Source organism: Neomonachus schauinslandi, chromosome 16, assembly GCF_002201575.2.
Source record: "Neomonachus schauinslandi chromosome 16, ASM220157v2, whole genome shotgun sequence".
NCBI lineage: Eukaryota > Metazoa > Chordata > Mammalia > Carnivora > Phocidae > Neomonachus > Neomonachus schauinslandi.
Genome location: NC_058418.1, coordinates 24,949,178 through 24,974,919, shown reverse-complemented (window position 1 = coordinate 24,974,919; position 25,742 = coordinate 24,949,178). Strand labels below are relative to the sequence as shown.

At 39.0% G+C, this 25,742-nt stretch overlaps 1 protein-coding gene across 2 annotated transcripts in view; it reads left to right on the top strand.

The window, feature by feature from the left end:
• The window catches only part of N4BP1 (NEDD4 binding protein 1), a 49,917-nt gene that overhangs the window by 5,730 nt on the left and 18,445 nt on the right, over nucleotides 1-25,742 (top strand). For both annotated transcript variants that reach the window (XM_021705830.1, XM_021705829.1), the window contains exon 2: nucleotides 22,618-24,305. In XM_021705830.1, coding sequence (XP_021561505.1) covers nucleotides 22,618-24,305 — 1,688 coding nt within the window. The remainder of the gene's footprint in view (nucleotides 1-22,617; nucleotides 24,306-25,742) is intronic.

Genomic DNA, 25,742 nt, shown 5'->3' with positions numbered 1-25,742 from the left:
AAGTAAATAAATAAAATCTTTAAAAAAAAAAAAAAAGGATTTGGAGGACTGATAAATCTTAAACATTGAAATTATAGTACACCCAAGAAACTATGCTAAGGTAGACTAAACATCTGATCCATTTTAATTTGTAAGGAAGAGAAAAAGAGAGGGAGAAAGAATGTTGAAGAGTTGGCAGTTGTCCTTAGGGTTTTTACTTACATGTTTGTAGTATAAGAGAGGAGAAAGATAAGGATTAAAAAAAAAAAAAAAAATGGAATTCGAGTAGAAGTGGCCCATTACTGCATTGACTTCAGAGGGTTAAAATGGACACTGTATTGTTTCATTTCCTTTTCTGTTAGGAGAGCTTGATACCTGGTTTCATGAATGAATTCTTGAACAGTAGATTTGTTCATGGAGGAAATAATTTGTAGATGTAATACTGGGTAGTGACATGGAGTTTTTGTTTTGATTTTACCAGAAAGGTGGTGGGTGGCCTCTTTCATTTCCTAGAATGATTTTTTTTTTTAACTCACGATAGTTGTGAAAATCATCTTCTTAAGAAATGGTGGTTTGTTCAGTTTCTTTTTATGGTTAATATTTTGGGGTTATACCAGAATGTTGAAATAAGGGATACTCACACTGGTTATACTGGGGTCAGAGTGATTGCTCATGACCGTAGTTTCCTCTTCCCTGTTTACCAGCTAGTATTGTAGGGTTTTAATTAAATCAAGGACAATATCTTGTTCTGTGTTGGCTTTTTACTAAATTAATGTAACTGTATTAAGTTAGAAGTCTTGCATTTCAAAGCCAAAATTATGGGGGAGGGGAATACTTAGAGTAATTAATTAAAGAACTGTTTTTTTTAATAAGTTATGTCAAATGGAAACAACATAGGAAACTTCTTTGTTTAAAGAAACAGAATTATTTGTTATTTTAAGAGGTTCCCTTTGACTTGGAGAAGGTTTTTTGTTCAGTTTAGTGCTGAGAGAATTAGTAATTTACATTAGTTGATGAGTAAAGAGCCACATAATAAATATTTTAGATTTTGTGGACTATACAGGGTGTCTGTCTCATACTCTGCTTTTGTTTTTGCTTTTTTACAACCTTTTTGAAGGTAAAAACAATTCTTATCCTGGGGGCTGTACAAAAATAGTCCAGAGATATCCAGTATGTAGCCACTACCACGTGGCTATTTAAATTAGTCAGAGTTCAGTGAAATACTTACTTTCTCAGTTGCATGTCAGGTGCTCCATGGCCACGTGTGACTAGTGTGTACCAGTGTGGGGCAGTGCAGTTAGAGAACGTTTGTGCTGTTTTGTCCAGAAGTTCTGTCAGACAGTGCACCCCTAGATAGGAAATAATCCTTGGTTGGGCCTCCTAGACAGTTCTCTGGCATGACATTGAAAGGACATGCAGCCATTCTTTTACCTTACTTCCTGAGTTTCTGTAATTTTTGTTGTGTCTCCTGTAATCATAAATAACTTCCAAGGACGACTCTTTTTTTTTTATTATTCTTATGTTAATCCCCATACATTACATCATTAGTTTTAGATGAAGTGTTCCATGATTCATTGTTTGTGCATAACACCCAGTGCTCCATGCAGAACGTGCCCTCCTCAATACCCACCACCAGGCTAACCCATCCTCCCACCCCCCTCCCCTCTAGAACCCTGTTTGTTTTTCAGAGTCCGTCATCTCTCATGGTTCATCTACCCCTCCGATTTCCCCCGCTTCATTCTTCCCCTCCCGCTACCTTCTTCTTCTTCTTTTTTTTTCTTAACATATATTGCATTATTTGTTTCAGAGGTACAGATCTAAGATTCAACAGTCTTGCACAATTCACAGCGCTTACCAGAGCACATACCCTCCCCAGTGTCTATCACCCAGTCACCCCATCCCTCCCACCCCACCCCCCACTCCAGCAACCCTCAGTTTCCTGCAATTAAGAATTCCTCATATCAGTGAGATCATATGATACATGTCTTTCTCTTTTTGATTTATTTCACTCAACATAATACCCTCCAGTTCCATCCATGTCATTGCAAATGGCAAGATCTCATTCCTTTTGATGGCTGCATAATATTCCATTGTATATATACACCACATCTTCTTCCAAGGACGACTCTTGATCATAGAACACATGCATATAGACTAGCTTCATTGTATTTGGAATATGGCAGGAGATATTAGCAATTAGTAAACCTGGAGAATTATCCTCTATGGAAATTTCATAGGGAACCTTCTGTTGCATTTTTAATAGCCAGGTGGTTTTCATTTTTAATTGCCTTTTATGGCTCTTTTATTCTAAAGCTAGGAAACAGACCTCCAAAAAAATCAAGAAAATCATCTTTCCATATTTCACCTATAGTATCTATACATTTGCATGACTTCTTCTCTTAAGGTTCCCAAAATATGCTAACATTTCTGGCCTGTCAGGAAGTGACTTTCTTTATACTATATGTAAGGCTGGGACCCTGTATGCCACAGAGCAGGTACCAGAGCAGTTCCCTGAGCATTGGTTCCATACATGAACTACAGTCCTTGTTTTGTAATAGTGATGCTGCCATATCTGATCCAGTGGGATTCGTAGATAAGCATTCTAGTTATGGCCTGGGTTGCACATTGAATTTGTCTAATTTTATCCTAGTTAAAGTGAGGACAGATTGTCACTGATCCCTATGCACATAACCACATTGCCATGAAAAAGTAGAAGAAACCAGACTTCCTTTTTGATTTGACACAACTTAATAGTGTTACACTACTTAAGAAATATGGAGTACCCGGAAATAAGTCACCTAGTTTTAGCATCCTTCTTGTTAGAAGGTAAAAGACAAATCTTTGTGACTGATTGCTGGGGACCTTTGGGAAACCCCAAGGATAATTTAGGAGTTAATGCTTTCAGAGCGGTATACTGCACAGCACTAATGTGGATGAACCTCAAAGATAAGCCGAGTGAAAGAAGACTTTTATAAGACTATATATTGTATGATTCTATATATGTGAAATACTGGATAGGGCAAAAAATTGTGTAATTATGGTGAAAAAATCAGAATAATTAGAGCAGAACAACTGGAAAAGGACATTAAGCATAGACTGAGCATTAGCAATACTAGGGAATCACTGTTCATTTTGTTGGGTGCCGTAATGACATTGTGGTTTTATTAGAAAGCCTGTATGTGTATGTGTTTAAATTGCACTTGGTGTCTGACTCATTTGGAAATTAATGATGTATCTAAAGAGGACCTTCGTTAACCATTTACTGTTAGTCCAATCAAGGTTTTAAAGTTAACAAGGATATTGAAAATTATGCTTATGCTGACAGCTGAATAGCATATAATTTCTTATATTACGAAAGTTGTCAGTGTTATAATTCAATTTAGTTGAACATATAAGCTTGTATTTCTCCTAATTATAAATGTGAGTATTCATGAGTAATATTAGCTTATCTGACCGGCAAGCCAGCAAAGTTTAGAAAGTTCAGATGTGTTTTCTTCATTTAAAAAAAAAAGTCTTATTTTTAAAAAAATATATGCGTGCATTGTATTCTACACTGATGAAATCAGGAAAGGGACATCTGTTTTTAAATTAGCATTAAAATTATCAAATCAAACTGACCTAAGGATTATTTTCATTACATGAATTAGGATTCTTAAATAAAAATTCTTTTGAAGTGTCAGTTTCTATGAATTTGTGAGATTTTTTTCTTTTGGTCCTTAAAAGGCTAACGTAAGTATTAGATGTTTATTTCTTTATTTTCTAGGAATTCTAGGTATATAGATTTATGTAAAAGCTTGTTATTCTCTATAAACCAATTAGAACAGAGGTTCTTTAAGAAACTTTCTAATTTAGGGGCGCCTGGGTGGCTCAGTCATTAAGCGTCTGCCTTCAGCTCAGGTCATGATCCCGGGGTCCTGGGATCGAGCCCCGCATCGGGCTCCCTGCTCAGCAGGAAGCCTGCTTCTCCCTCTCCCGCTCCCCCTGCTTGTGTTCCCTCTCTCGCTGTGTCTCTCTCTGTCAAATAAATAAATAAATAAATAATCTTAAAAAAAAAAAAAGAAAGAAACTTTCTAATTTATTAATACCCCTGGAGGTAGGAATATATTTCATACTCACACCATGAGAAATAAATTTTTTTTTTAAAGATTTTATTTATTTATTTGACAGGGAGAGACATAGTGAGGGAGAGAGCACAAGCAGGGGGAGTGGGAGAGGGAGAAGCAGGCTTCCCACGGAGCAGGGAGCCTAATGCGGGGCTCCATCCCAGGACCCTGGGATCATGACCTGAGCCGAAGGCAGACGCTTAACGACTGAGCCACCCAGGTGCCCCACACCATGAGAAATAAAGGCTTTCTCATTTTATGGATAAAAACATGCAGAGAGCTTTGAGTTCTGGTTCCACAGTCTTAGCCATACGTCAGAAGTAATCAAAAAACACAAAACTGGTCCAGATTTCAAAAAGGCTGTTCTTTCAGTGGTTCTGAGACATGTTCTTACACAAACAGAAAAGACGAAAACCAGATTTTCTGTAGTCTGTCATCCAGTAGAAAATAGATTCATCCTCCACTGACAGATCCCTTAGTCAGACTGTAAAATCAGATTACTGTAGTCTAGGTTCGTGTGTACCAAGGGTGTAGTTGAGGCTGACCTGGTAGTATGTAACCAATGGTGCAGGTGCAGAAAGGGACATGTGGCCAAGAACTCTAAAGCGAAAACAAAATCAAAAGAAGAAAAAAACAAGGAAATAGCACCAGTAAAATTCTCTTCCTGCTTGGGATTCACTCTGGGACCCAAAATGAGACATGGTTGGGCTTATACAACCCATGCAGTCCTCTTTGTGGGCCACTCAGTTTAATAGCTCCAAGCAGGTGAGTCCACTTGGACATCTCCATGAGTCCTATAAACTGCCAAAGTGTAAGTTAAAAAAAAAACCAAAAAACTGTGAACGTGACTTTCAGACAGATAACTCATGAATGAGGGAACCAGCAGTAATGTAATGCTCTCTGAACCAGAGAGCATTTGAGGATCTGAGTATTTACACTAAAAGAATGGTGGAGTAAAATTGCTTGATGAGATACGGATTGCTTTATATCTCTCAGCAGTAAAAAATGGAGATACTGGCATCTCTGCTGGACAAAAAAATCTACATTTTAATATGTAGCATCCCGGTTTAGGCCCAAATGACTAATGAATGGTATGTCAGACAAAGGTAAATTTCCCAGAGAATTAAATACTCTGTGGGTGGGCCAAAGAGAGTGCTCCATTATGATCGAAAGGCTATCCTTTTGCCTTATTTTGGAGTATTTAAAATTTTCTTAACGTTATACAAACTATTAAAATGGGACCCCTCCCCCCACCTCATTTTGGTCATCTTGGCCATTTTCTCTTTTACAGGATTACCCACATCATTGATACTAGGCTGGATGTCGGCCTGTGTTCTCAAACTTACTGATTTCTTTCTTTTTTTTTTTTTTTTTAAGATTTTATTTATTTATTTGACAGAAACAGAGTTAGCGAGAGCAGGAACACAAGCAGTGGGAGTGGGAGAGGGAGAGCAGGCTTCCTGCCGAGCAGGGAGCCCGATGTGGGGCTTGATCCCAGGACCCTGAGATCATGACCTGAGCAGAAGGCAGAAGCTTAACAACTGAGCCACCCAGGCGCCCCTCAAGGTTACTAATTTCTTTTTGAATGCATATTTGTTCAGCATTTATTGATTAGTTCAGGGTTTCTCAACAATGGCACTATTGACATTTTGGTTAGAGAGTATTTTGTTGTGGGGGTTGTATTGTGCTTTCTAGGATGTTTAGCAGCATCCCTGACCTCTACCCCTGAGATGCCAGGAGCACCCCATCAGGGTGACAATCAGAAATGTCTCCTGACACTGCCAGTGCCCCCAGGAAGAGCAAAATCATCCCTGGTTGAGAACCACTGTGTTAAATAACCAAGGCCAGGCCCCGCACTGTCTAGTCGAGTTGTGTAAATGCTGTAGTTCAAATAATGAGATAACTGTTGTGTGTAGAAAACATTAACATCTCCCTCACTCTGTTCTTGAAAGGTGTTTTTGGATGAATATAAGGAAGGAAAGGTTAAAGTAGGCTGCAGAAATAAGAAAATGGACTAAAATCCAAACCACAGAGGACTTTGAATATGGTTCTGAGGATCTTGAACATTAATGCTATGTAGTGAGGACCTTTAGAAAGTTTTTGAGTAAGGAAGTGAAACAGGTGTGCTTTCACATGTCACCAATACTGTTACTAGGGTGTGGAGTGTGACAAGACTCGCAACAGAAAGAAGGGTTTAGAGTTGGTTGCAGTAATACTCATGTGAGACAAGATTTGTGAAAAATTGCATGTGATGAGAAGGAAAGAAAGCTTTGAATCCAGGCAACTATGTTTCATTTTCAAGGGAACTTGGACCAAAGACAAGTGGAGAGCTGTGAGCTCTGATGCAGATCATTAAATTTGAGGCACTTGTGGGACAGTCCAGTAGAAGTGCCCAGGGGATGGATAGTTTGCAGCCTATTGGTTTTAAGGGCTAGAGATGGAGATTTGGAATTGGCATCATAGAAGTAAAAGTTACGGTTGGAACCTGAAGAGTCTGTGAGAATATAATTGAGGGAGAAGACCAGGAAGGAACCTTGGGGAAGGCATACGTTTAAGGTGCAGTAGGAAGTGGCAGCAGAGGATTTTGGGAAGTAGTCAGAAAGATAGGAAGTAGACAGCTAGCAGTATTTCTGAAGCATGGAGAGGAAATAACTTGTCAAGGAGAAGTTGGGCAACCATATCGTGCTACAGAGAGCCGGAGTAGGGGAGTACGGAGAAGGGGCCTTTGCATTTGACAGTAGTTGTCATGGTTGGCTTCAAGAAAGTGGTTTCAGTTTGAATGGGGGCAGAATCCAGATTTCAAGGGGTTGGCAGTGAAATGGAGTTTAGGCTACTTTTTCAAAAAGTGTGGAAATGAAGACAGAGATGGAGCAGTCCCGTGCTTAGGCAGTAGGGCTGAAGGAAGTGTTCTGTAGGATTGGGGAAACCCACACAGGTTTGTAGGTGGGCAGGGGTGAGTAAAAAGGGAGTGATGAATCAAGACCTGGGAAAGGGGCATGGCTTTGAAACAGAAGGAAGGAGAGACCAAATTAATGAAAGGTAGAATTTTTTAGATGAAAAAGGAGAGGCAGTTGAAGAGGTTCACAGATGTTGGCCTTTGGACTGTGATAAAATAATTTATTTTACTAAGAGTGAGAAGAGTAACAAATGAAGTTTGGGACCTGAACATAATTTGGGAAGAGTGACGAATAAACTGTTCAGGAGAACTGAAAGTTTTGGAAGCTGTAGAATTTCAGAGATTTACAGGAATGGGGATGAAGTCAAGGGTAAATACTGAGTGTGGCCCCTGGTCCTGTTTCAAGAAGTACACTCAGAGTGAGCATGAAGGAAGTTCTTCCCTGTGGAGCTGTTAAGGCACCCCTCCTGGCAAAGAACTTGGTAGACATTTTAGAAATGAGATTGAAGAGAAAGATGGAACAGAAAGCAAATGTGGGAATTGCATTGGAAAAATGGCTAATACGGTTATTCATTTTATAGCAATATTATTAATATAGATAGCCAGATAGATACCTAAAATGGATCTGTTACAAATTTGTAGATTAATGATGTTAAAAAGCTTGTTTTTTTCTAAGGCTTATATGATGCTTCGAACTTACACATATTCTTTGGGATTCATGTCAATGTCTAAAAATCGCATTACTCCTCCTACTTTCTTTTTCTCTTAGAGATAACATACAATACCATTTATGCAAGAGTCTCCTAAATATAAGAAATCTTTAGAATCCTGAAGTGTGCAGCCAGAGATGAGAACTACTGTTCCAAAACATTTTAGGAATCTCTCTAATGTATTAAGAGCTTCCTTGCCTGCATAGTTTCTTTTTCCTCGATGATTTGTGGCCCACTTGAGTGTCTTCTGTTACCTTGTGCTAGGGCACAGTTACGCTCCTGGCGGCTGCCAAAATGTGTTAGATTTGCACTCATGCTACCTGATCTTGAGTTGCTGTGGTTTTAACCATCATGTCTTCCTTAAATTTGTTTTTGCACCTGTGCTGTCCGTTGTCATCTACTGTTACGGGCTCTGTAGGTAGTGCCCTCTGTTCCTTCTGTACTTTCAACCAGCTGCTTCAAACCATATGTGACCTGGGCCACAAGCTGACAAAGCCCCTCACGTGTGCGCCCATGATAAGAGATGGTAGATGGTGAACAGTGGTGCCGAGAAACCTTTCCCCGGGTCAAACCTGTAGACTCTTGAGTAGCCACTTTGATCTTTTCTGATTTTAGATAGGTTCTGAAGGGCACAGGTTGCCAGGACCTTCTGTCTGGATTTGTGAAATGTTAGAATAGAGTTGAGAAGAGCTGAGTTTGTAGAAGGTAGAATAATAGAAAGTCACTTTGCTATTGAAAGGGAAGTTATTATTGTATATACCAGATGCCTCCTCCCCTCCTTTTTTTTTTCCTTAAAAGCCTGAGTAGAGTAAACAGAATATGAATATTGCAGGATGGGGGAGACAGTTTTTGCCTAACATTCAAATGTTCAGATAACCAAATACAGCCAAATGCAAATGATGGATATTTGGGTCCACAGATGTTTATCAGTGCAACTGATGGCCAGACATCTAGAATGTAGTAATACTGTATACTTGTATACTTTATTGTTCACTTCTGAATTTGAATATAAAAATTCATTGTTGCTACTTAGTAATTCACAGGAGTAAATTATTAATGAAAAAATGGTAGTCTGAATCTCAAGGGATAATTACTCCTTTCTTTTGGGAGTATACACACAGTTTTGTGCATGTGAAGCTATAACAAGCTCTTAGCACAACTCTCCCTCAAAACTATGCATTTAATCTTGCAGTAATAGTTTTAGTTTCTTGGGGAATAATGTCAGATGACTCTGCTTATATTGGGCATTTCTCTGCCAGTCCTCCTGGTGCTTACACACTGAGAGCCACCGGAGCTCTCCTGAGGCCCTCTGTCATCTTTTCAGAGGATCTCACTTTACTTAATTTTTTTTTTTCTCTGAAAGATAGTAATCTAAATAGTATCTGGATACATCCCCAAGAATATCTCTTGCTGTGAAATGATTGCATAAGCAATGAAAAGTAAATTGATTTTTTCTGAATCACACATCAGATTTACAATTTTAGAGTATGTATTTTCTGTAGGTTCAAATGTATAAAATTAAGTTGGTAAAAACATACAGACTTTTATAATTATCTTTAAATGATAATATGGGAAGTCTCTGTACCTTCTCAATTTTGCTATGAACCTTTAACTGAAAAAGTATTTAAAAAAATCAAAATCAGGATTTTCACTAATCTTTGCAGTTACCTGCCTTATCTCAGCATCCAGTTTAATTTTTACCTTTTTTTGTTGTTGTTGTTGCATAGGATTGAGAACATCCTAAATCAATCAGTACAATCAATTAATTAGTTATAGCTCTTCTTGAAGATTATACCAATCCAGAAAAATAACAGAAATGATGGAAAATGTTTGTTTCAGAGATGAATCACTCACAATATTTCAAAACAGCTAACATTTTTTATGTTAAATGTCAGATAAGAATGAAGCAAAACAAAATTAACACCAAAGCTATCACTAATATAGCATCACAACATGCTATGTATCCATTTTTAAAATTTAATTAAAATTAGGAAATAAGGAGTATACCGAAATAATATATGCACGTGGTTAAAACAAAAAAGTAGTACTGAGGGTTTTTATAAGAAACAATAACAGTCCCTTCTACTTCCTAAAGGCAACTACTTTTTACAGTTTTTAGCTGTTTGTTTTGATGGTTACCTAAAGAATTATAAATATACTGCTATTTCTTATAAATTTTAGGCATTATCCACTTTCTTTAAGATAGATGAGGTGGGGCACCTGGGTGGCTCAGTCGGTTAAGCATCCAGCTCTTGGTTTTGGCTCAGGTCATGATCTCGTGGTCCTGGATCGAGCCTCTCATCAAGGTCTGCACTCAGTGTGGAGTCTGCTTCAGATTCTCTCTCCCTCACCCTCACGCTCACTCTCTCTTTATCTCAGATGAATAAATAAAATCTTCAAAAAAAAATCAGTGAGGCAAAAACTACCCCCCATTTTCCCATTTGCTATGGTCTGAATATTTGTTCTGTCACAATTCATATGATGAAATCCCAATGCCTGATATGATGGTATTAGGAGGGGGGGCTTTGGGGAGGTGATTAGGTCAGGAGGGGCTCAAATGAAGTTAATACCCTTATAAAAGAGGCCCGGGAGAACTCCTTTGCTTCTTCCACCACGTGGAAATACAACAAGAGGTCTTTACCCTGAAAGAGAGCCCTTACCGGAGCACACTGGCCCTCTGATCTTAGGCTTCCAGCCATCAGAACTGTGAGAAATAAATTTCTGTTGTTTCTAAGACACCCAGTCTGGTATTTTGTTATAGCAGCCTGAATGGACTAAGACACCAGTATAGTTATTTTATTTTTAGTTAAAGCAAGAAGCAAGGTTTATGTAGTAATATGACTTATGTAAATATTACTGCAAAGCCCAGTACTGTATTACATTATGTTTTCCTTCTGATACAGCTTTTAATTTTTACTGTAATTTATCTGCCCTCTTTTCATCTACTTGTGAAATATGATTTAAACACACCCTTAATATTGTACAAATACTCCTTTATATCAGCTACTCATTGAGCTTCCTTTTCTGGGAGAACGTCCCTTGAGCCTCCTTCCCTCCTCCACTCAGCTAGTTGCTCAGCTTGTTTGCCGCACAGCTATAGTTTTTGGACTTCGTTTGCCAGTCTTGGATTGAATTTACTAATTACTTCATCTCCCTTATTTTTGGTGGCCGTCATCTTCAAATAGTTTTTCAAGAAAACAGTCTGTGGGAGTAATTTTGTTGGCTTTTAGCATGTCTAGAAATGTCTTTAATGTGGATGGTATAGAATTATGGATTGAAAATCACTTTCCCTTAGAATTTTGAATGCATTGCTGTCCTTTTTCTCCCCCATTCGTCCAGATCTGCTGTTGAGAATTTCTGATATTCCGATTGTCATTCTTTTATATGTGCCCTGTTCCCATCCTGTCCGCAGGATTTTTTTCTTGTGGGCCTTTAAAAAGTAATCATGCTTGGATATTCTAGGGACCCTAAGATAGTACCTGTGTGCTTTAGTTCCCAAACAGGATTTGATGTAACTTTTTCACTGATCATACATGGGTCTTGTGTATTTTAGTTCCAGGAAATTATTTGTTGTACTTCTTTATTAATTGCCATTCTGTTTTTGGTTTTGGTTTTGGTTTTGGTTTTTTTTTTGGAATGTCAGTTATTTGGATTTTGGATATTGTGTATGGACCCTTAAAGTTTCTTTTCCCTCCTGTTTTGCACTTTGTTTTTTGTGGTACTTTTGGAGAGATTTCTTTCGCTATGTCTTTGAAATTCTTCTGTTGACTTTTATTTTGGTCATCATATCCTTAATTTACTAGTACTCTTATTTTGATTATTTTTCTTTAGCATCTTGATTTCTGTTATATGAATTCATTATCATCGTATATCTTTTTTTTTTTTTTTTTAAAGATTTTATTTATTTATTTGAGAGAGAATGAGAGAGAGCAAGCACATGAGAGGGGGGAGGGTCAGAGGGAGAAGCAGACTCCCCGCCGAGCAGGGAGCCCCATGCGGGACTCGATCCAGGGACTCCAGGATCATGACCTGAGCCGAAGGCAGTCGCTTAACCAACTGAGCCACCCAGGCGCCCCCATCGTATATCTTTTTGAAAGCACTAATTAAACTTTTGTTGTTTTCTTTCCTATCCTACATTCAGTACCTAGTTTCGCTCTATTTTATGTTCTATTGGTTTTCTGTCTTTCATATTTGAGATCTTATTCTGACACGGGTCCTTTTTATATTTCATATGGAATCTGAAAAACTAGTTGGAAGCCTTGTGTCTGGGTAGGATCTGTTCTAGGTGGGCTTTACAACTTGGATCAATTTGAGAGTTAGCCCTTGTTTGAGAGGATACTTGTTTTAGAAGCCTTTTATCTGGAGAAGAAACCTCTTCTCTCCAGGTTGGCTAATAATTGCTGGCATTCCACTGAGTGGGTGTGATCAACTTTTTCTCATCCAGTGGCTGCACAGTAGTCTCAACAGTATTTGACTCATGTGAATTCAACCAAACACTTATGCTAAACAGGCAGCATTACTTAAATATTAACAGGAAGCCAGGAGATTCTAGTTCTGAGGAAGATAGAACAAGCATACTCTACCCCGTCACTTCTATTGAATATAGTTAGAAAACCTGGATAGAATGCATGGAGCAGCTAATATGAGGGCTCTGAAAAGTAAACAGTAGGCAGACTGGGTTAGAAAACCAGAATTCAGAGCACCACCAAACCAGTGGTGAGTTTGCCATTTTTTCCTCTCTTTTGTCCCCCAGCCTGAATTCAGCACAGCTCAACCTGGAAGTGAAATGAGCACCAAGGCATAGAAAGAGCAATAGGAGAAGCCCTCTAGTTTGGGCTCCAGGGTCAGAAAAGGGAGCATCTAATAGAAAGCAAAGGCCATTTTCTTCATTCCAATGCATACCAGCTTCCAGACAATCTTGTGACCGTGGCAGGGGGAGGTTGCAGGAACCAAAATTCTGAGGGAGGATAACCTTCCTCTCCAATTGGTGGAGTTGTGGTCTCAAGAGGATGGGGCCAGCCTCATTACTTTCTCTGTGTGTGTCCTCTGGGATGACCCAGGCACAGCTGCAGAATGCAAGGCAAAGCGGGGTAACCAAAGCCCCAGCTTTCTAACTGGAGGACTGAAAAAAAGACCATCAGGGAACCAGAAAGCACTAAAAATATGGCAGAGAGGGAGGAGCTCAGAAAAGTGACTCCATAAAGTTTGTTGATGATCTCCTGGGTTTATCCCTAAACTGCACATGTGTGGATCTACTTTTCATCAGGATAACAAAGACTTTTGAAAACTGAACTCACAGAAAAACTACCATCCAGGTCCCAGATTGGCCTCTGGTAGCACACATGCGCGGAACAGATACAGATAACGTCGCAGAGACTTTAAAAACTGAATTGACACTAGAATCACAGCTTACTGAAGACAGGTTGCAGCTTGCAGCCTGAATCTAACTAGGTCAATTACCTGCTAGAACAGAAGTATCAACATTCATGCTAGGATTTAAATAAGACTCAGTCTCATAATATTCAGAATGAATACAATACAGAATCACTTGGCATGTGAAGAACAAGGAAAATATCAGCTCTCCTGAGAAAAGACAGCAGACACCAATGCCAAGATGACACAGATGTTAGAATCATCTAATAAAGACTTTTTTATTTTATTTTTTTAAGATTTATTTATTTGAGAGCATGCCCACGAGCTGGGGAAGGGGGGGGCAGTACGAGAGAATCTCAAGCAGACTCCCTGCAAAGCACAGAGCCCAACTTGGGGCTGGATCTGACAACCCTGAGATGATGACCTGAGCCAAAATCAAGAGTCGGATGCTCAATTGACTGAGCCACCCAAGCGTCCCTTACCTACCTACCTATCTATCTATCTGCCTATCTCTCTATCTCCACACCCATTGTGGAGCCCAATGCGGAGCTTGAACTCATGATCCTGAGATCAAGAGATCTGAGCTGAGATCAGGACTCAGACACTTAACCAACTAAGCCATCCATGTGCCCCATCTAACAAAGACTTTAAAAACATCTATTATAAAAATGCTCCAACAGACAATCACAAATACTCTTAAAAGTAATTAAAAAATAGAAGGTTTCAGCAGGGAAATAGAAGATACAAAGAACCAAGTGGAAAGGTTAGCAGTGAAAAATACAATAACCTTTAATTAAAAACTCACTGGATAGGCTTGATTTTAAAATGTAGGTGACAGAAGAGTCAGTGCGTTTGAAGATAGAAAGTAGAAGTTATCCAATCTGAATGAGAGGAGACAAGAGTGTGGCGCTAAAAAAATTTGGAGAAATAATGGCTGAAGACTTCCAAAACCTGGCAGAAGATGTAAACATGTAATTTAAGAAGCTCAGTGAACACAAACAGAATAAGCTCCAAGACTTCCACATCCAGATGTCATAACCTCAGTGCTGAAAACTGAAGACAAATGAAAAATTATGAAGGCATCTAGAGAAAAACACATGTAGAGTAACAGCAATTAGAATGAGTACAGGTTTCTCATCAGAAACCACAGAGGCCAGAGGAGTGGCACAATATTTTTGAAGTCGTAAAAAACAAAACAAACAAAAAAATGTTAACCAAAAATTCCCTATCCAGTGAAGTTATCCTTCAAGAATGAAAGTGAAATAAAGCATGATAAAAATTCTCAGTTGCAGAAAAACTAAAATGAAATCATTGCCAGTAGCCTGCTCCAAAAGAATTGGTAAAGGAAGTGCTTCAGACAGAAATGATAAATATCTGGATAAATATAATAGATTACTTTCTCCTCTTGAGTTCTTTAAAATGAGTTAATGGTTGAAAACAAAATTTATAACATAGTCTGATGGGATTTCAAATATATATACATGTAATTTATGTGATAGCTATAACATACAAGGGAGGGCAGAGAGAATGGAGACCAAGGTTAAGGATGATAGTGGTGTTCTAAAATTTATACCCAGGGGATTTTAAGTTACGGAAGTGACTTAATGATGGCGTGGAGAAGTCAATGCCACTGAAGGAAGATTTTGATTATTTATATCTCCCAGGAGAAGGATGCATACTTCACTGTGCTGGGCTACAGGTGAAGCATCAGGTTTTGGTCAGGAGGCAGAAGCAGGAGTAAGGGGGAAGGCAAGGCAAGATAGGATAAACCGCTTAGAATTGGCTAGTTTGGGTAATTCTAGTGGGCTTTGGGACATAAAGACTGCTTTTAGTTGTCTGGTTTCTGGCCCAGGCTTGATACAGGGTAGGGGAAATATTGGCTTAGTGTGTGAGTTAGATAAGGAGATGGGGGTGGAGGGGGCCCACAGCCCTAGATCGGTCAGTCTGCACACATGTCCACCCCTGATAGAAATCAGAGGTACGTCTCTCCTCAGGTCTGAAAGTCCCCCTAAGATGTCAGAACATCTTAAGATACAGAAAATAAAAGAATGGCTAGTGCAGATGATAAGGTTTATACATTCTTTTTGAAATGATAAAATACTGACTTTGAAGTGGATCAGTTATGTTATAATTGATATCATGACCGCTTTAAAAACTATACAAAGAGATATAGTAAAAAATGCAATAAATAAATTATAATACTAAAAAATATTTGTATAATGCAAAAGAAGGCCAGGTAAGGAAAAAAAAGGATTTAGGAGTAGGGAACAAGCAGAAAATAAATAAATGGTGGACTTAAACCCAAACAATAATTTCATTAAAAGTAAATAGTATAAACACACCGATTAAAAGAGATTGTCAGAGTGGATTTAAAAAACATAACCAAACTATGTGGTGTCTTCATGAAAGTTATTTCAAATATAATGATACAGGTAAGTTAAAATGAGGGTAAAACATACTGTGCAGCCATTAATGAGAACAAAGCTGGAATGGCAATATTACTGTCAGACAAAGCCTTCAGAGCAAACAGGAGTATTTACATAATGATAAGAGGGTCCATTCACCAAGAAGACCTAACAGTGCTTAAATGTGTATATTCCTAACAGTACAGCTGCAAAATATATGAAGCAAAACCTGGGAGAACTGACAGGGGAAATTCTCTCAACAAATGACAGAACCATCAGAAGATCAGCAAGAGGGGCGCCTGGGTGACTCAGTCGTTAAGCATCTGCCTTCGGCTCAGGTCATGATCCCAGGGTCCTGGGATTGAACCCCCATCGGGCTCCCTGTTTGGTGGGAAGTCTGCTTCTCCCTCTCCCACTGCCCCTGCTTGTGTTCCTCTCTCGCTGTCTCTCTCTCTGTGTCAAATAAATCTTTAAGCAAAAAAAGATCAGCAAGAATAAGAACTCAACATCATTAGCCAGCCAGGTCCAAATAGATGTTTTTTGAACATTGCCCAAAGGTCGCAGAATGCACGTTCTTTCCAAGTACCCACAGAACATCCATCAAGATAGACCATATCCTGGGCCATAAAACAAATCTCAACAAATTTAAAAAATAGAAGTCATTTAGTGTGTTCTCTGCTTACCAAGGAATCAAACTAGAAATCAATAACAAAGATAACCAGAAAATCTCCAAATATTTGGAAACTAAACAACACTCTTCTGAATATTGAATAATTTCTGGAGAAATTTAAAAAATACATTGAACTAAATAAAAATGAAAATACAGCATATCAAAATGTGTGGGATGTAGCTTAAAGTAGTGCTGATTTATAACATAACTACTTTAGAAAAGAAGAAAGTGTCAAATCCATAATCGAAGCTCCCACTTCTAGGAACTAGAAAAAGAAGAGCAAAATAAGTGCAGAGCAAGCAACAGGAGGGAAATAGCAGAAGTCAACAAATTTGGAAAAAACAGAAACAATAGAGAAAAATCAATGAGATAACAAGCTTGTTCTTTGGGGAAAAAAAATCAGTAAAATTAACCTCTTCGCAACCCTTAAGAAAGCAGACATGAATTACTAATATCAGGAATGAAACAGGGTATCAACTGTAGAGTAGACCCTGCAGACATCAAAAAGATATGGAAACACTACAAACAACTGCATGCATAAAGTTGACAGCTTAGTGAAATCGGCCAATTCCTCAAAAAGTACAAACTACCATAACTTATCCAACATGAAATAGATAATTTGAATAGACTTACAGGTGTTAAGGAAATTGAATTAATAATTTGAAAATTCTTAGAAATCTCCCACATGAGTCCATCAACATCCTAAAGGAGAACACAGGCAGCAACCTCTTCTTCCTCAGCCGAAGCAACTTCTTCCTAGAAACATCGCCAAAGGCAAGGGAAGCAAGGGCAAAAATGAACTATTGGGACTTCATCAAGATAAAAACCTTTTGCAAAGCAAAGGAAACGGTGAACAAAACCAAAAGACAACTGACAGAATGGGAGAAGATATTTGCAAATGACATATCAGATAAAGGGCTAGTATCCAAAATCTATAAAGAACTTATCAAACTGAACACCCAAAGAACAAAGAATCCAATCAAGAAATGGGCAGAAGACATGAACAGACATTTTTCCAAAGAAGACATCCAAATGGCCAACAGACACATGAAAAAGTGCTCAACATCGCTCAGCATCAGGGAAATCCAAATCAAAACCTCAATGAGATACTACCTCACACCAGTCAGAATGGCTAAAATTAACAAGTCAGGGAACAACAGATGTTGGCGGGGATGTGGAGAAAGGGGAACCCTCCTACACTGTTGGTGGGAATGCAAGCTGGTGCAGCCACTCTGGAAAACAGTATGGAGGTTCCTCAGAAAGTTGAAAATAGAGCTACCCTACGATCCAGCAATTGCACTACTGGGTATTTACCCCAAAGATACAAATGTAGGGATCCGAAGGGTTATGTGCACCCCGATGTTTATAGCAGCAATGTCCACAATAGCCAAACTGAGGAAAGAGCCAAGATGTCCATCAACAGATGAATGGATAAAGAAGAGGTGGTATATATACACAATGGAATATTATGCAGCCATCAAAAGGAATGAGATCTTGCCATTTGCAATGACATGGATGGAACTGGAGGGTGTTATGCTGAGCGATAAGTCAGAGAAAGATAAGTATCATATGACCTCACTGATAGGAGGAATTCTTAATCTCAGGAAACAAACTGAGGGTTGCTGGAGTGGGGGGTGGGGTGGGAGGGATGGGGTCACTGGGTGATAGACATTGGGGAAGGTATGTGCTATGGTGAGCACTGTGAATTGTGCAAGACTATTGAATCACAGATCTGTACCTCTGAAACAAATAATGCAATATATGTTAAGAAAAAAAAAGATAGCAGGAGGGGAAGAATGAAGGGGGGGAAATCGGAGGGGGAGACGAACCATGAGAGACGACAGACTCTGAAAAACAAACTGAGGGTTCTAGAGGGGGAGGGGGATGGGAGGATGGGTTAGCCTGGTGATGGGTATTAAAGAGGGCACGTTCTGCATGGAGCACTGGGTGTTATGCACAAACAATGAATCATGGAACACTACATCAAAAACTAATGATATAATGTATGGTGATTAACATAACAATAGAAATTTTAAAAATAGGACTATTAAAAAGAAAAAGAAGTCTCCAGGTCCGGATTGTTTCACTGGAGAAGTCTACAAAATGTTTTGGAAAGAATTAACATCAATTCTACACAATCTTTTCTAGAAAATACAAGAGGAGAGAATACTTTCCTTCTTCACTCACTCATTATTATTCTGATGCTAAAACCAGACAAAGATGGTACGAAAGTGGAAAACTGCAGACTAAAGTCCCTCATGAATATAGTTGCAAAAGATGCAAAAATTCTTAACAAAATATTAGCAAGTAGAATTCATCAATATATTTACATATTGGGACCAAGTGGCAATCATTCCAGGGATACAAGGCTGGTTCAGTATTCAAAAAATCAGTCAGTGCAACCTACCATATTAACAGGCTGGAGAAGTAAAGTCACATGAGAACAGTTGATACAGTAAATAAAGCATTTAACAAGTTTCAGTACCTGTTCATATTCCTGTTCCTAGGTAAGTAGGAATACAGATTGACTTCCTCAACATGATTTTTTTTTAAGTATATGAAAATCTAACATCATAGGGGCACCTGGGTGACTCGGTTGAGTGTCTGCCTTCAGCTCGGGTTGTGATCTCAGGGTCCTCCCGCCACTTGTGTGCATGCTCTCTCAAGTAAATAAGTAAAATCTTATTAAAAAAAAAAAAGAAAAAAATCCTAAGGAGTCTGTAAGAAAAAATCCTAGAACTAGAAATAGGTTTAGCAAGGTCACAGGATACATGATCAAAATCTGTTTGTCTCTATTACCAGTGAACACATAGAAATCAAAATTAAAATAGAGTGCCATGTTCAGTCACTCCAAAAAATGAAATATTTGGATATACAGGGTTTGTATGCTCAAAATTATAAAACACTGATGAAAGAAGGCAAAGATCTAGAGAAACAGACTTTGTTCTTACAGCAGAAGACTCAGCAAATGTCTGTTATCCTCAAGTCAGTGTGCTAGCTTAACAGAACTGCTAAACGATAGCTAAACAAGATTATTCTAAAATTTATATGGAAAGGCAAAGGCACTGGAATAAGAACAATTTTAAAATTAATAAAATAGCAGTTACTATTACTATCCAATTTGAAGACATTATATAATTACAGTAATCAAGATTGTGTGGCATTGGTGAAGGGATAGATACCTAAGTCAGTGGAACAGACTAGGAACCCAGAAATAGCCTGACACAAGTATGACCAACTGATTTTTGACACCTGCAAAAGTAATTAGAGGAAAGATAGTCTTTTCAAGAAACATTGCTAGAATTAGATATCCATAAGCAAAAACATGAACCTCAGCCTAAATCTCACATCTTATATGAAAACCAACTCAAAATGGGTTGTAGATTTAAATGTAAAACTTCTGGAAGATTAACATAGGAGAAATCTCTGAGACCTGGGGCTTGGTGAAGAAAAAGCCAACAAACTAGACTTCCTTAAAATTAAAAACTTTTCCTGTCACAAAAGACCCTGTCAAGAGGATGAAAAAACAAACTATAGAACAAAATATTTGTAAGCTGCATATCTGAGAAAGGACTCCTGTCTTTCTAGAATATATCAAGAACTCCCAAAACCCAACATAAAACCCAAATATTCCAGTTAGAAAATGGACCAAAAAATTGAGCAGACAGTTCACCGAAGAGGGAATATAGATGGCAGGTAACACATGGAAAGATGTTCAACATCACTTGCCATTAGGGAAATATAAACTAAGACCATGGTGAGACACACTACACTCTTAATAGAACAGCTAAAATAAAAAATAGTAGTGATATCAAGTGCTGGTGAGGATGAGGAGAAACTGGATCTCTCGATCTCATACATTGCTAGTGGAAATGTAAAATGGTAGAACTATTCTGGAGCACAGTTTGGCAGTTCCTTGAAATATAAACATGCACTTACCATATGGCCCAGCAGTTGGACTGCTGGGCATTTATCCCAGAGAAATGAGAAGTTAATGAAAAAGAAATGAAAATCTGTTCATGAAAATCGTTCATAGTGGCTTCATTGTAATAGCTCCAAACAGGAACAACCAAAATGCCACTTGGTAGATAGTGGTTAAAAACCTATAGGTCATCTGTATCATGGAATAGTACTCAGCGATAAAAAGGAATGAGCTTGATAAATGCAACAGCTTGGGTGGGTTTCAAGAGCATCATGTTGAGTGAAAAAGGCCAGTCTTGGGGCGCCTGGGTAGCTCAGTGGTTAAGCATCTGCCTTCGGCTCAGGTCATGATCCCAGGGTCCTGGGATTGAGCCCTGCATCGGGCTCCCTCTCAATGGGGAGCCTGCTTCACCTTCTCCCTTTGCTGCTCCTCCTGCTTGTGCTTTCTCTCGCTCTCTGTCAAATAAATAAGATCTTAAAAAAAAAAAAAGAAAAAGACCAATCTCAAAAGGCAGAAACTGTATAATTCTATTTATATAACATTCTTGAAGTCACAATATGAGAGACAAAAACAGATTGGCAGTTGTCGGGGGTAGGGATGGTGTGGGTGGAAGTAGGGGTAAATAGGACTAAAAAGGGGTGGCATGAAGGTAATCTTTGTGGTGATGGAGTAATTCTGTATCTTGATTGCAGTGGTATTTGCTTGAATGTGATAAAATAGCACACAACTATATACACACTGTATCAGTGTGAGTACCCTGATTTTGATACTGTGCTGTGATTAGGTAAGATACAAGTTCTGATTGCAGAGGACTGGGTGAAGAGTACACAGAACCTTTATGTCCTGTCTTTGCAGCTTCCTGGAAACCTAGGATTATTTCAAAATAAAAATGTTTTTAAAGAGAAACAACTTCAAAACACAACCTAAATGCAGCGTAGGTTCAAACAAGTGGTAGCAAAATGTCCATTTGGAGGTGTTCAGGGATGCTGACATCAATATTTAGCACTCTGCTTGCACATCCAGGAAAAAAGGATGTTTGGTTACTGTACTTTGTGTTTAACGCAGTTACCGTGTCACAAAAATAGCAGGCTGCTCTAATAAACAACCAGCACTCCTGTGTCCAGCACCAGTCATCTCCCGTCTTTACCACCAAGCCCACCGACACTCCAGGTTTATCCAGGGGACATAAGGAAGCAAAGATCTCATGACTGAACATTATACAGCTTAGATCAGGCTTTTCCTCTGCAACATTTTCCTCCTGTTTCTGGAGTTTCATCTACTCACAGGAATGTTCTACGTGTGTGAACAAGGGATTGGTGTATGAGTTCTCCCTAAAGTCGTGTGACCACTGTGACACCAAGCAGGCAGTGGGGGCAGGGCCCCAGAGCCTCGCCGGCACCCAGTGCCACACACGCTGAGCTCTTCAGTAGCACCGTCTCGGGGAGCACCATTCTGGTTTTTGTGTCAAGTATGGGTCATGTGTTGCCAGGCTCATTTCTTATAAATGTCCATAATAAGTTAGGAGTGTTACTATTCAGGAAGCACTTACTGGATGCAAGACGGTGTCGTCAGAACTTTATTATCTCCTCGAATTTCCTCAAAACACCTGGGATTGCACCGTCTTCCTCTTGCTCTTACAGTTGGGGACATGGGGTTAGAGGGGCTGCGGAACGGCAGCAAGGCCCCCAGACCCCCATGGCTGGGGTTTGAGCCCAGGAACGGACTCCAGTGCCCACGTTACTAAGTGTATCCCACCATGCCTGTGTGTGTGCATGCATGTTCAGTGTTCACGTCATTCACACTTAGGCCTCTGGGAACAGCCTAATTGGTGGAGAACCCAGTTTCCTTTCTTACCTCACTGAGGCCTTGTTTAATACCAAATTTATTAGAAACTCTGGTTTTTTATCTGAGAGGAGCAGTACTGTTCAGCACTCTCTGGTTCTTGATATTTAGGTCTACATTTAAACAGTCTGGCCTTTCTATTAAAAAAAAGACATAAAATTATATAAAATATGCATTGTTCCAGCCAGCTGGGGAAAAAATTGTGGGGTTTTGTTTTGTTTTTGTTTTTAAGGCCTTCAGAATCTCTCTTTGTTTTATCTGGAAACTAAGGGCAGTAGTAGCAAAGCAAAGTCAAGGTTTATTCTGGAGTAATTGTTTGACTTGGTTATCTTATCTCTTAATTATGTCATTGTATCAATAAATGCCTGGTAGCAAGCAAAAATGTTTGTTCTTTATAGATGTAAATAAGTCCAGTCTTGTCCTTATCCACTGCAGTTGGGCAGACCCCAAAGATCACATTGCAAGATATATTATTGAAAATGTTACGAACACCTGCTTTTTAGACTTAAAGGCAAAGTTTTCAAGGGCAACGGAAATGATTAAGCAACTTATATCTGTTATCTTGAATCTTTTATTTAGAACATGGCATTTTTTTCCCAAGTTATTAGCATGCTTTTGATTTTTGTACAGCTTGACATTTGTAATTACATGTATAACATAATGGGTGCTGTAAAGAGCTTTTGTAAATTGATCTAATTTCTTATCTCCTCTTCACAGGAATATATTAAAGGAATCTGTGAGCCTGAACTAGAAGAAAGAGAATGTTACCCCAAGGCCATGCACTGCATTTTTGTTGGGGCTCAGAGCCTGTTTCTGAAGAGCTTGATTCAGGACACCTGTGCTGATCTCTGCATTCTGGACATTGGTCTTCTTGGCATCAGAGGAAGTGCCGAAGCTGTGGTCATGGCTAGGAGTCACATTCAGCAGTTTGTAAAACTCTTTGAGAATAATGAGAACCTACCCAACAGTCAGAAAGAATCCGAGGTGAAAAGGGAATTTAAACAATTTGTTGAAGCTCGTGCAGATAACTATACAATGGACTTGTTGATTTTGCCCACTTCCTTGAAAAAAGAGCTTTTGACACTCACACAAGGTGAGAATTTATTTGAAACAGGAGATGATGATGTTATTGAAATTAGAGATTCTAAACAAGCAGAGTTTCCACAGAGTGCTGCCACAGGGCTGAATATTTTCAGAGATGAAATTGTTTTACAGGAAGATGCAAGAAATAAAGCTGGCACTCCTGTTTCTGAGCTTACAAAACAAATGGACACGGTCTTTTCTAGTTCGCAAGATGTCCTTTTTGTTCCAATAAATGGTCTAACCCCAGATGAAGAGGCACTTTCCAAAGACAGAATTTGTCACAAAAGGAGATTTTCTGATTCTGAAGAAAGGCATACCAAGAAACAGTTTTCTTTGGAAAACGTTCAAGAGGGGGAGCTTCTACATGACGGTAAGACATTAGCTGGAAGTGTAATCATTGACTTATCTGATTCTTCTGCTGATCCTGAAAATTTAAGTCCAGATGTGAAGGACACTACTGAGGAAATGGAATACAATATCCTCGTAAACTTTTTTAAAACCATGGGCTATTCCCAAGAAATTGTTGAAAAGGTCATTAGGGAGTATGGGCCATCTACTGAACCATTATTGCTCTTAGAAGAAATTGAAAAAGAAAATAAAAGATTCCAAGAAGACAGAGAATTTTCACCTGGTACTTTGTATCCAGAGACCAATAGAACCAAAAACAAAGGTGTTTGTAGCAGCATAAATGAGCTTACAACAGATTCCACTCCAAAGAAAACACAAACTCACACACAGCAAAATATGGTAGAAAAATTTTCTCAGTTACCATTCAAAGAATCAAAACCATGTACCTCAAATTGCAAAATTAATACTTTCAGAACAGTGCCAGTAGAACAGAAACAAGAAATCTGGAGTTCAAACCAGAATTACGTTTGTAACATGGACCTTGAAACTGACGGCCTTTCACCCTCTGTTGTCCCTTCAAGTCCCAAAGAAGTTGTCAGTTTTGTTTCAAGAGGAGCTTCAAATCATCAGCCCAGAATTCCAGTTTTTCCTGAAAATGGTTTGCAGCAGCAAGCGGAGCCCTTACATCCAAGTAATATGAAGTCTGCCTGTGAAAACCGTTCAGGGTGTTGTAGCTCTCCCCAGTCGAAGCCAAATTGTCCACCCCTTTCTCCACCGATGCCACTGCCCCAGCTGTTACCTTCAGTTACTGACGCAAGGTTGGCGGGAACGTCTGATCATATTGATTCCTCAGTCACTGGCGTTCAAAGGTTCCGAGATACTCTGAAAGTACCCTACAAGCTGGAATTAAAAAATGAGCCAGGAAGAACGGATTTGAAGCACATTGTTATAGATGGGAGCAATGTCGCAATTACGTAAGTCCACTCTCTGCAAGTTATATTATAGTTGTAAATAGGGTCCTAAGCAGTGTCTCGGAATTACATGCAGTTGTGGGAACTTAGGCTATGCATCTGTCTAGGTGATCGATTTTCTTACCTGGAAAAAAAAAAAAAACACGAAACAGCTGTTTGGAAAGTTGTGTTATTCCATCTTCTGGAGTTGTAAACTTTGCTTTTCATCCTGCTGAACCTGTTTCTGAGGGCGAGAGATGATAGAAAATTTGTCTTCACTTTGCATTGCCTAGTCAGCGATAAACAGTATAGAGATTTTTAAATCATTAGCTTTTTTTTTTTTTTTTAATCATTAGGTTCTGAATACGAGGATGCAGCTTAAAGCCAAAAAAGATTTTTCTGTCTCTTTATACTATAGTATGTTAGGTCTCTAGGCAGGAGTGCAGTGATAATGGATGTGCTGTATTTCTGTTATACTTTGTTGATAGAGTGATAGCAATTTCCTTTTTAAGGAAATTCATCAGTTTGAGCTTCTTTATGGTCCTCTGCTGCTACTAAAAGCTTGTATATTTGCTTTTAGTAAAAAAGAGTTAAATGATCATTTCTTTTTTTTTTTTTTTTAAGATTTTATTTATTTATTTGAGAGAGAGAGAATGAGAGACAGAGAGCACTAGAGGGAAGAGGGCAGAGGGAGAAGCAGACTCCCTGCCGAGCAGGGAGCCCAATGCGGGACTCGATCCTGGGACTCCAGGATCATGACCTGAGCCGAAGGCAGTTGCTTAACCAACTGAGCCACCCAGGCGCCCTAAATGATCATTTCTATTTAACCTGTCTTGGAACCCTCTGAAGAGTCTGATTTTATACATCTGGTATGGGATTGGGTTTCTTCTCTAGGGGTGGTTTAATACAGTGACTATGAAGAGGAGAGGGGGTCAAGTTAGAGTATCTGCCCCATTGTTTGACCTCGTGTAGGTTTTTGCCTGAGTTTCATTTGCTGTATTTTGTTGTCTTTTGCCCTGTCCTAAAGGGCATCTTTATCATGCCATTTCAACAACTGGTAGGTAAAGTCTCTCTCCAGTTTTCAAAATCAGTCACTCCGTTGATTTTGAAGAATTCTGCACGGTCTGGCATTTTAAGTGGCTGTCATTTAAGAAAAGGGGCCCTGGACATTGGATGAAGATGGTGATACACTCTTCTGAATTTTAGCGAATAGTGTGTGTGGCCTCTCTCCTAGGAATTCTATAAGTTATATATTTATTTTTTGTTTTGTTAATTTTTTACTAGAATTTTCAAACAAATACATTAAAAGGTAATAGAATGCATCCCTTTTTGAATTTGGGATTTCCATGTGCCCATCCCCCACCTTCGGTAGTTCTCAGCTCCTGGCCAGTCTTGTTGAGCCTGTACCCCCACCTACTGCCTTTCACCGGAGTTATTTTGAGGGAAAGCTCAGCTATGTCA